The sequence below is a fragment of the Sorex fumeus genome, unplaced genomic scaffold (assembly GCF_029834395.1).
Source record: "Sorex fumeus unplaced genomic scaffold, SorFum_2.1 ptg000037l, whole genome shotgun sequence".
Classification (NCBI taxonomy): domain Eukaryota; kingdom Metazoa; phylum Chordata; class Mammalia; order Eulipotyphla; family Soricidae; genus Sorex; species Sorex fumeus.
In genome coordinates, this window is record NW_026606094.1 from 28,587,785 (window position 1) to 28,600,170 (window position 12,386).

A 12,386-nucleotide genomic window follows, 5' to 3' on the forward strand; every position below is an offset into this window, starting at 1 on the left:
CTGGCTCTGCACTCAAGAATTACTCCTGGGGTGTTTAGGGGACCATATGAGATGCTGGGAATTGAACCTGGGTTGACTGAATGCAAGGCAAACTCCCTACCTACTGTACTATCTCTCCAACCCCTTCTTTTGTGTATTTTATTTCTCCTTGCCTCCATCTCTCTTTGTGGTGCTGGGATCAAAACTACGCCTTCTGACTATAAGCCATACACTTTCCCCCTGAGTCATCTTGGGCCCTTTGTCATTTTCAGTAGCACAGTGTGCAGCCGTTTGGTCTTTTATGGTGACAATTTTGAGGTATAATTGACATGTATTAGTATCATAGCTACAACATAATGTTTGATGTAGTATATACTGTGAAATAATATTTGTTTAGATAGCATGTCACCACTTACAAATATTTTTCCTGTGATAGAACATCTTCGGTTTACACTTAGCAACTCATATATATATACACACATATATATATAAAACAGTATTATGACTATAGTCACTAGCTATATATATTACATTCCCACATATTATTAATTATTTGGTAGGGGGTGAATTTAGGCCACACTTAGTGGTGCTCAGGGCTTCGTTTTGGCTCTTTGCTCAGAGATAACTTTTGAAGTGCTCAGGGGACCTTATGTGGCTTTGAGGTTCAAACTGGGGTCATATGTGTACTAGGTAAACACCTTAATCACTGTGCTCTCTCCACCATCCCATGACTTTTTTATAACTGAAAGTTTTTGCTTTAAAAAAATTTTAGATTCCACATATAAGTAAAATCATATGTTACTTGTGTACATCAGACAAAAACCTCTAGGTTCATCCATGTTGTTATAAATGGAAAGATTTTGTTTCTTTCTATGACTGAATAATAATATTATTACATATTGTGTTCATTGCATATATAATATATTGGTATAATTAAATATAGTACAACATTTTTATTCATTCATCTATCTATAAATGTACAGACAGGTTATTTCCATGTCTTGGCTTTTATAAATAACACAGCATCAAAAATAGGGGTTTATTTATCTTTACAAATTAGTGTATTAATTTCTTTGGATAAATACTCAGAATAGTGGAACATTTAAAAATTGCTGATTAATTAATTAATTTATTGTTAATTTATTTTAAATTGAATTACTGTGAGATACACAATTGCAAAGTTTTCATGGTTGGATTTTATGTAATGTTCCAACATTCATCCTTTCGCCAGTGTACATTTCCCACCACCAGTTTCTCTCCTGCTCTTCTATGGCAGGCATTTTTCTTCTTTCTCTTTCTCTCCCCCTCTCTCCCCCTTTTGGTCATTATGGCTTGCAATATAGATACTGAAAGGTTATCATGCATTCTGATTGTTGATTTAATATATATACCTGTTATATATACTCAGATTTTCTTTAGTTTCTTGAGTCATGTTTGGCAGTATGTTTCAAGGAGTTTGTAAATTCCTATAGTAAACTCATTTGCTAGTGTATAATTACTCAGTGTTCTTTTAAAATCCTTTCAATTTTTTAATAGGCCTATATCCAGCAGAGCTGAGGAGGTGGTGGGAGGGAGAGTGGACTTGAGATTTCTGTAAAGCAAGTAGCAATGTGTGTACTTATGTTTCTAATTTTATTAATTTAGTTTCTTTGTTTGTTTGGGGGTTACACCTGGCTGTTCTTAGTTAGGGCTTACTCCTGGCTTTGTGCTCAGGTATCACTCCTGATAGTGTTTGGGAAATCATATGAGTGCTGGTAATTGAACCTGAGTTGGTCACATGCAAGAGAAGTACACTGTACTATCTCTCTGCCCATTTCATTTCTGATTTCAATACTTTAGTATTCCCTCTTGCTTTTCTTGGTCAGTAAGGTTAAAGATTTGTCAATTTTGCTGATTATTCAAATAACCAACATTTTAGTTCTTTTCTTGTTGTAGTAATTACATTTAGCACTGTAGCACTGTCCTCTTGTTGTTCATCAATTTGCTCAAGCGGGCACCAATAACATCTCCATTGTGAGACTTGTTGTTATTGTTTTTGGGATATCGAATATGCCATGGGGAGCTTGCCAGGCTCTGCCGTGTGGGCAGGATACTCTCGGTAGCTTGCCGGGCTCTCCGAGAGGGACAGAGGAATCGAACCCAGGTTGGCCGTGAGCAAGGCAAACACCTTCCCCGCTGTGTTCCAGCCCCAGTAATTACATATAAGAAAAAAAATTTCCTTTTACCACTTAAAGTGTACAGTTCTGTGGTACAATTTTTCTTTTTAAAAATTGAATCACTGTGAATTGCAAAGTTACAAAGGTACTTATAATTCCATTTCAAGCATAAATTGTTCCAACTCCATTCCCTTCACCAATGTCCACTACCCTCCACCAATATCCCCAGTTTCCCTCCTGTCCCCAGTCTGCTTCTGTGGAAGGCACTTCCCCTCTCCTTCATTGTCCTCATATTCTCTTCCCTAACTTGTCCCTTCAACCCCAACACCAGTACTAAGATTTCTACTAAAGACCAGTTCTCCTGCTCTTCATTTATATTATCTTTGGGCATTTGATATTTCCCTACGAGGTTTCTTTATACCCCACATATAAATTGCAAAGTTTATCATTCTGGATCTGTTCGTCTCCCTCTGACTGATTTCACTGAACAAGATCCTCTCCAGACCCATCCACGTTGCATAAAATTGATGATTTTATTTTTTCTTGTGACTAAATAGTATTCCATTGTATATATACTATAGTTTCTTTATTCAGTCATCTGTTTGTGGGCATTTGGGTTACTTCCCTTTTCGGCTGTTGTATACAGTGCTGCAATGATCAGGAGTGACGATGTCTCTTCTGCATTGTGCTTTTGGGTTCCTGGAGCATATTTCCAGGAGTGGAATTGCTGGGTCACATGGAAACTCAATTCCTAGGTTTTTGAGGAATGTTCATTTTTGTCTTCCAAAAATCTTGGACCATTCCCACTAGCAGCAAATGAGGGTCCCTTTTCCCCCACATCCTCACCAACACTAGCTGTTGTTGCTCTTTTAGATAAATGACAGCGTCTGAGCTGTGAGGTGAGGTCTTATTGTTGTTTCGATTTGCATTTCTCTGGTGATTAGTGATATAGGCCATCTTTTCATACATTTTTTTTTGCCATTTGTATTTTTTTCTTTGAGGAAGTGCTTGTTCATCTCTTTTCCCCAATTTTTGGTGGGGTTAGATTTTTTTCCTGTACAGTTCCACCAATGCTTTATATATCTTGGGTATTAATTTTTTTGCCAGATGAGTGGTGGGGAAATTATTTCTCTCAGTCTGTGTCTGTCTTTGTATTCTGTTCTTCTTTTGCTTTGAGGTACTGAGGCTTCTTAGTTTAATGTCCCATTTTAAAAATCTTTGCTTCTGCTTACTTAGTCAATGGTGTTTCACTCTTAAAGATTCCACTAGCTTCAATATCATAGAGAGTTCTGCTTATATTTTTCTTTGTGTAATTTGTGAATTTAGGTCTTACATCAAGGTTTTTGATAAGCTACATTAAAAAAAACTTAACTCAGACCTCTTTCTAACACCACACACAAAAGTCAAATTAAAATGGATTAAAGATCTTGTTGAAGAGAGTTTCCTTATTCTAGCTCATATATTTTCGCTCCTTTATTGAAGATTAACTGATCTTTGCACTATCTCTGGGTTTGTCTCTGGGTTTTTGTTCTATTCCGTTGATTGATCTGAGTGTATTTCCTTATTCCAGTGTCACGTTGTTTTATAGGGCGTTTGCCTTGCACGCAGCCAACATGGCCGACCCGAGTTCGATTCCTCCGCCCGTCTCGGAGAGCCCGGCAAGCTACCGAGAGTATCTCGCCTCCATGGCAGATTTGGCAAGCTCCCCGTGACGTATTCAATATGCCAAACACAGTAACAACAAAGTCTCCAATGGAGATGTTACTGGGCCCGCTCGAGCAAATCGATGATCAACGGGAGGGCCTTTATTTACTTATTATTTTAATTACTAACATTTTATAGAGCAATTTGAAATTGGGGAAAGAGATGCCTCCCATCTTCTTTTTTTCCTGAGGATTGCTTTAGCTATTAGGGGGATTTATTGTTCCATATAAATTTAAGAATAAAGAACTTTCTTATTACTCTGATGTAATTTTCACCATCCATCTCCAATATTTTTATTTTTAGCAGTTACTGTGTGCCAGGATTTCTGTCCAGCATGTTATTTTAAAATTTATTTTTATAGGGTAATATTGGGTTACAAGAGTGTGAGTGTTTATGTTTTAGGGATACAATGGTACCACATCAACTTGTGCCACCAGAGTGCCAACAGCCCTCCTCCACAGTCCACTGGACCTTTTTAGCTCACTCCCGACTCCACTCTGTAGTAAGATTCTGAGTACAATCATTGGAATTTGTCAGTTCCCTTTCCTTATTTCTTTATGTATCACTTATGAGTGAGATCATTCGGTGTTTGCTTTTGTCTTTCTGCCTTATTTCACTTTGCATGACAACCTCCAGTGCCTTGTAGCAAAATGGCAAGCTTTAATCTTTACTTAGAGCTGAGTCACATAGAACTATTTATATAGGCTGTAATTTCTTTATCTCTTCATCTGTCATTGGGCACTTGGATTATTTCCACATTTTGTTTACTATAAATCGCACCAGTGAACTTAGGTGTGCATATCTCTTTGCAAACTGCTGCTTTTGTGTCCCAAGCTTTTCCTTCTTGCTAAACTGAACTCTGAACACCAAACATTTCCCATTTTCCCTATTTTTCCTCCCCATCCTTCCCCTGGTAGCCAACATTCTTTCTCTCTATATGAATTTGAATGCTCCGGCGTTCATCTATAATGGACTCATGTAGTTATTTGCTCCTTTGTGACTGGCTTATTTCCCTTAGCATAATGATTTTGATATTTAGTCATATGATAGCACGTATCAGAATTTCTTTCATTTTAAAGAGTGGAGGATATTTCATTGGTACTGTATTTTTATATTGATGTCACAAAATGATAGACCACATTTTATTTATCTCTTCATCTTAAAGTGGACACTTTGGTTGCTCTCCTCCTCTTTCTCCTCCTCCTCCTCCTCCTCCTCCTCCTCCTCCTTCTCTTCTTTTTCTTCTTCTTCTTCTTCTTCTTCTTCTTCTTCTTCTTCTTCTTCTTCTTCTTCTTCTTCTTCTTCTTCTTCTTCTTCTTCTTCTTCTTCCCCTCCTCCTCCTCCTCCTCTTCCTCCTCGTCCCCCTCTTCCTTCTCTTCTCCTTCTCCTCTTCCTCCTACCCATCCCTCCTTCTCCTCCACTTCGTCCTTCTCCTAGACACTACTCAGGCTTTATGCTCAGAGGTTGCTCCTGGCAATGCTCAGGGATCATGTCGTGCCAAGTGGAGAACCAGGGCCAGCCATTGCAAGGCAAACACTTTAACCCCTATCCTAGCTCTCTGGTTGCTACTTCTATGTTTTGATTATTTTGAATAATGCTGCTGTAAGCATAGGTTTTCAAACTTCAAGTATTACTTTCATTGATTCTAGGTTTTCCTATTTTCAACTTTATTTCCACTACAGTCATTATAGTTTTGTTTGCTTTTAATTACATTTACTCTTCATCTACTCTTCTTCTACTTTCTTAAGGTAAAAGTTTAAGCTATTGGTTTGAGTACAGTTTTATTTTTTAGTGTAGGTATTTACAGATATAAGAGTTCTTAGATATTTTTCCAGTTTTTCTGAGATATATAATACATACATATTATGTATAATACCATACAAGATTCAGGTTTATAGCATAATGATTTGATTTGCATCAACAGGGACATGACACAACAGCCACAATAAGTTTACATCCATTATCTTATGTACATACAAAGATAAAAAAGGAAAATATTTTTTCCTTGAGAGAAGAACTCTAAGGAATATGTTCTTTTAACAGCTTTCCTATAAAACATCTATCAATATTATAGAAACCATGTTGTATATTCCTACTACATATTTGTCTTATAGTTGGAGGTCTGTACCTTTTCCCCACCTTCATCCAATTCCTACTCCCCAACCCTCCTGTTTCTGGAACTAATAATATGTTGGCAGTACTCTTCCTATGAACTCTTTTCCTCCTTCATTTATTGTCATTTTTTAGTTTCCTTTTGACTAATTTTTAAATGGATGATTGGTTTTCTAAAAAAATACTTTGCTATTGAGTTGTAATAGTTTTCCTCATATGCTTTAAATATTAACTAATTATTTATGTGATTTTCAAATTTTTATTCTATAGATTGTCTTTTATTTTTTCTTTTTCTGTGCAAGAACTTTGTATTTGATGTAGTCTCAATCTTTATATTTTATTTTGTACATGACTTTTGGGTGCTTCTCTAAAAAATCATTGCTAAGGCTCATGTCCAAGAGTTTACCACCTATATTTTCTTCTAGAAAATATTTTGTGTTTTAACCTTGTATTTTGAGTTAATTTTTGTAAGTTGTGTAAATTGAAGTCTAGTTTCATTCTTTAATGTGTGGATATTAAATTTCCTAGAATATTTATTAAGATAACTATCTTTTCTGTATTGAATAGTTTGATTTTTTGAAGTAAATATAATGCGCATCTCATCTTTGTGATATTTTTGATATGTCAAAGCTTATTTAATAAAATAAATTTTGGTTTCAGCTACTTAAGTATGTCAGAGATTAAAAAGAGTAGTCTCAGAAATGTTTCAACTTCTCTGTTTTTCCCCCTATCTGAGGTCAGTTGTTCTATAGGTCTATCTAGAATACACACATTTTTGGCAGTTTTAATTTCTGATGTTCAGATGAAGAAAATATTGGCTGATCTTTGGGAATGTTTGGTGGAATGAACCAATTGATTGTACTTGTAATTTTTATGGCTATACAAACTTAAGAAGAAAGTAAACTTTAAAATGTAGTCTTATGGAGCTGGAGAGGTAGCTTAATGGACTGGGCACATATTCTACACGCAGGAAGGCTGGTTTCAGTGCCCTGCACCCCTATGATCTGGATTTGGTCTTTTGTACCACATGGTCTCCAGAGCATCACCAAGAGCGACCACCTGCACGGGGCCAATAATAGCCCCTGTGCACTAGCAGGTGTGGACCCCAAACATAAACAAAGTTGTCTTTTTTTTTTTTTATGTAGGAGTATTGCTTTTTATTCAGCCACTGATTAGGTTGATTGAATTGGGCATGAACTCCACCTTACTTTTTTTCCATTTTTTTTATAATTTTATTTATTGAATCACCATGAAAGCAGTTACAAAGCTTTCAGGTTTAAGTCTCAGTCATACAATGAAACACCCATCCCTTCACCAGTGCCCATTTTCCACCACCAAAAACCCCAGTATACCCCCTATCTCACACCCTCCCCCTACCTATGGGATCTCCACATTACTCTCTCCCTATTCTGATTACATTCAATATTTCGACACCAGACCCACCATTATTATTTGGGATTTTACCCCAACACTCAGATCTGCCGAAAAGGCAACAGTAGACAATTTATTTTCTATTGACGATTATGAATAACATATGATGTTGTGCAGCTACAGTAGTAGGCATGCGATTTTGGAATTCCAAAATTTTAACAATTAAATCTGGAGGGATTTCTGCAAAAATCTGCTGGGTTCCGAGATTTGTTCCAGAGTCTCTTGGATTATGGTCGTTAAGTAGCTTGACCAGGAAAGGGCCGACTCCACCCCTATCCTGTGATGGGGTGGAGACGTCCCTTTCCTCCCCACCCCAGCGAGACCCTGAGTCGCCACCCACGAATGGCCTCTCTGGCTCCTGATCAAGCTGCTTGTACTCTGGCAAACCTTTGGCAGGGGTGGATACAAGGTTGTTGAAGTGTAGTCATTGTGTTGATGGGCCTAAGCAGAATATGTTGAGTGCAGGAAGCCCTTCCTTACTGGCGCTTTTCCCCAACCCATTCAGTGATCAGCAAGAAACAAGTTGAGAGGCAATTTTGATTTGGGAATATCTTGCGGAGTTATGTGTTTATTTCTGGAATTGACCATATTGAAAACACCTTTTTACACATTTATGGTATCCTTCCAGCCTCGATCCTGTGTTGTTAGTCATGTACTGCATCCACTTCCCACTCACAAACACTCTTACATAAGTAGATCCTCAGTACCGATTGGGCTTCTATTGGCCAAAGCAGGAGACTTGTTTAGATTTACCAGATTTGTGAGAAACAGATGTTAATTGAGCTAAGGCAGAGAGGAGTCCCATAATTATTTGACCTATAGACCCCTTTTCAGAGAAACAAAAATGTGCTTCCCTGGAAATTTACCTTCTGTAAGTGGAAAACAGAATGCATCCAATCATGCTAGAGGCAACCACTGCCCCCTTGGATCATTCTACTATGCCCTGGTTGGGCATGTGCTAATATCATCCAACTTGGGAAGCATTCCTAGAGGAGAAAATGATTAGAAAACAAAAAAATCAAGTGCTTAATGTTCAGTACTTTCCAAAAAAAACCAGGCATTGGGTCAAATATGACTCAGGCTGAGGACTCAGGAGACCTCAGCTTGCAGTAAATGTTACTTATTTCAGAAAAATCGGAGTATCTTAAGATCAGCAGGAAAACAAAACACAAAACAAAAACACAATCACCACCTTGTCTTACTCAAATATTCAATTGATGTTTAAAAATATATGTTCAGATATGTAGATAATGGGATTATATTTTTGATTACCATAAAAATATACTTATTTTAAAAAATCTCTTTAATGTGATCTACTGAACAGAGGTTCAAAAGCAAATTATTTAGCTATTAAGAAATTGGCAGAAAAAGTACTTAATTGTTTATGCCATCATTAATCATCTATACCTCCTGGAAGAAGTATAAACTATAGGGTCCCAAGGATTACTCAGTAGTTGAGTGTCTCTCTTGTAGGCCTGAGTCCTCATGTTTGATCCCTAACATGGCCTGTATGCACTGAGTGTGATCCTGGTGTCACTGTTATTTGGGAGCCCCACACTACCACAGAATGTGGATCTCTGTATGAGTGAGCCTGGCAACTAAATTGTGCTCCCTCTGGCAGGCACCATAGTCACGGTCGGGTGTGTAGACTGTGCATTCACATGTGTCTGAAGCTGTCCCAGAAACTATAAAGAGAAAGGAATGGAAGTGTCTTTATGACAGGCACTTCCCTTCTTTCTCTCTCTCTTTCATTTTGGGCATTATGATTTGCAATACAGGTACTGGGAGGTTATCATGTTTGTTCCTTTACCTACTTTCAGCATGCAGTTCTTATCCATAGTGATCATTTCCAACTATTATTGCCGTAATTTTCCCTTCTCTATCCCAACTGCCTTCTTCCCTAGCAATTGAGGCAGGTTTCCAACCAGAGACCAATCCTCCTGGCTCTTGTTTCTACTGTCCATGGGTATTAGTCTCATACTATGTTTTTTAGATCCCACAAGTGAGTGAAATTTTTCTACTTCTGTCCTCTCTTTCTGACTCTTCACTCAGCATGATACTCTCCATGTCCATCCATTTATAAGCAAATTTCATGACTTCATTTTCCCTAACAACTGCATAATAATTCATTGTGTAGATGTGCCTTAGTTTCTTTATCCAGTCATCTGTTCTCAGGCACTTGGGTTGTTTCCAGATTCTGGCTACTGTGAATAGTGCTGCAATAGACATAGAAGTGCAGATGGCATTTCTGCTGTGGTTTTTGCACCCCGGTTAGATTATGAAACATATGAAACACTAGCTTTCATATGTCACAGAAGTGGTATTGCTGTGACATATGAAAGCTAGTGTTTTTGAGGAATATCCACACTTTTTCCCCAAAAAATATGGACCAGTTGATATTCCCGCCAACATTTAAGCTAATTTCCCCCCTAGAATCTACATGTCCCCACAGCCTCAACCTCTCATCTCCTCAACTCCCACAGTCTGAGTGCTCAGGAATAAGTGAGTATTCTTTCAAGTTATCGTCCTCACTGCTGTACCTGGAAAGCAAAGCTGAGCTCTTCTGGTACATTATTCCCCTCTGGGGTCTGGTTCTGGACATTCAGCTGAGGCAGCTGTGGCCAGGGCATCTGTAAGACCCATGTGCAGGAAGGACTTAGGTGTGCCTGAATCCAGCTGGACTGCCTGCTCACTCTTGCTCATCACTCCCCTGGTCCACAGCTTCCTCTCAGACTCCCGTTCTCTTTCCAATATCAGTGGTGAACTCTCTTCTTAGGCTTGTGACAGTTCTGATGTTTTGTTTTCTTTCTGTGGAGCCCAGAATTGAACCTATGGCCTCTCACACAGGCAAGAGCTAGTGTGCACCTGCTGAGCCCCATCCCACCCTGGGAGGGGGGTCGAGGTTGACAGTTTTTTGGCAAGGAATTGTGAAGACAAGAGAACTTGGGTTTCCTGGGGCCTCCTTTTGAAATTCACAGGATTTGGAAGTCAAAAAATAACCCAATGCATTAACAAATTTACCAAATAAGAAAAAAGCAGGGACGGCTTGAGGGGAGAGAATAACATTTTATTATTAACAAGCGTTTGTGTCTTTCCATTTTAATCATCTTTAGGTAGGTACAGGCGGTCGTTCAGAAGCACATAAAAATGAACGATGAGGTTTTTAATTATTTCCAAAGAGCAGTAAAAACATTTATACAGGACATTAAGAATTCTAATGCCATCATTAAGCCCCAGGTCCTACAGCTTACGGGTGTGGAATGGTTTCTAAACACCAGGCAGGCAGGATGAGAGAATTCCCTTGATTACTATAACTTTTACTAAAACTAAAAAAAAAAAAAAAAAAGGATCATCTGAGGAACTCTCCTTTAGCTGGACACCCCTGTATAAATAGGCAACTCAAATGTAAACATAAGTTTCTGATACCAGGATAACAAGTACAAAACTAGTGGCAACTAGAGCAATGTCTAAGTTATCCGACTATAGTGATTCGGACACTCTGCTTCTTTGCTGTGTGGTCTCTGTGTGTCTTCTCCCATTCATCGTCCTCTGTTTCTTGGTCAAATGTTTCAGGATATGCTGGCAGTTTGTCTTTAGGGCATTCTTCATAGTAACTGCGTACATACTTTCCTACAAACCACCCTTTATATTCTTCAGGCATTTTGCATTCCAGGCCATTATAGTGGACATTGTAGTGATGCTTTAACCAATAGTAGAGGTAGTGGATGTTGTAGTCACATCTCCAAGGATTATCTCGGAGCCACAAGAGTTTCACAAAATACAAGTCTTCTAGTACGCCATAGTCAAAGTTTTGTAGACTGTTGTTTGATAAATCTAATTCTTCTAAATGAGTGAGTCCTGAAAAAGCAGCTAGAAACAGAATGTATTGATTAAACCAATGAGTACTTGAGTTCAATTCAAAGTGTATTATATATTATGAGGACACATAGATTTTAAGAACCTGAGTTCTCCCTATTAAAAATAACAACAGCCACTATAATACAAGTTATTGCTTTTAAATTAAAAGTTATTTTTTTAATAAGGTAAAAAGGTAAAGGCCCTCCCGTTGATCGTCGATTTGCTCGAGCGGGCCCAGTAACGTCTCCATTGGAGACTTTGTTGTTACTGTGTCTGGCATATCGAATACTCTCGGTAGCTTGCCGGGCTCTCCAAGAGGGGCGGAGGAATCGAACTCGGGTCGGCCATGTTGGCCGCTTGTAAGGCAAACGCCCTACCTCTGTGCTATTTTTTTAATAACAAAAGTTATTACCCTTCTCAACCCCCACTATGTTCTTTTTCCCAGTCTTTCTTTTGGAAAAGTTTTAAGTACTTTATTCTGTCTTTGAATCATACCCATTCTTTTGGGGTGGAGGGGCACCCCCGGTAGTGTTCAGGAGTGACCCCGGTGGTGATGGGGGACCATAGGCAGTGCTGAGGATCAGGCTGCAAGGCAAGTGCTTTAATCCCGGGACTATTTCTCTAGCCATGTATACCCATCCTTTACACCAATGCTTCTCAAACTTTATTTAACAGTGGTGCCTTTTCAACCTAATTTCCTCCTTCTGATCCTCATCCTTTCTAATGACCTCCTAGTCTCATGTCAGGGCCCCTTATTTATGCTATCTTCACTAGTGCCCCCCTTAGAAGATCCTGGGACAAACTGGGAGTCATACAGCCTGTAATTGAGAAAAGCTGCTTAGAAAACTGCTGAGGCCTTTTCTCAGCGAGAAAGTCTTTCTCAAATACCTTGGAGACATGTCTTTGAAAGTTTTTCCTTTGCTTGTTTGTTTTGGGCCTCTCCAGTGGTGCTCGGGGGGACCACCAGGGCTATGATCATTGAGGTTCCAGAGGCCATGTGGGACCGAGGATTTAACCTAGGACCCTGAACACGTGGGCTACACTCCAACTCTTTGAGCTCTTTCCCCAGATCCCATCTCATTGAAACCTAAACATAAAAGAGAGCACCCTTTCTCCCAGTTTCTGGGAACTGTAGAAGCCTTGCTC

The 12,386-nt window shown here is 38.8% G+C and overlaps 2 protein-coding genes across 2 annotated transcripts in view; one reads left to right on the forward strand and one right to left on the reverse strand.

The window, feature by feature from the left end:
* The window catches only part of FBXL13 (F-box and leucine rich repeat protein 13), a 219,903-nt gene that overhangs the window by 61,441 nt on the left and 146,076 nt on the right, over positions 1–12,386 (forward strand). The gene's annotated exons all lie outside the window — the stretch shown is intronic.
* Positions 10,762–12,386, reverse strand: part of LRRC17 (leucine rich repeat containing 17) — a 40,281-nt gene continuing 38,656 nt past the window's right edge. Inside the window, exon 4 of the mRNA XM_056118586.1 lies at positions 10,762–11,252. Within this exon, the coding sequence (XP_055974561.1) occupies positions 10,855–11,252 (398 nt within the window). The 3' untranslated portion in view covers positions 10,762–10,854. The remainder of the gene's footprint in view (positions 11,253–12,386) is intronic.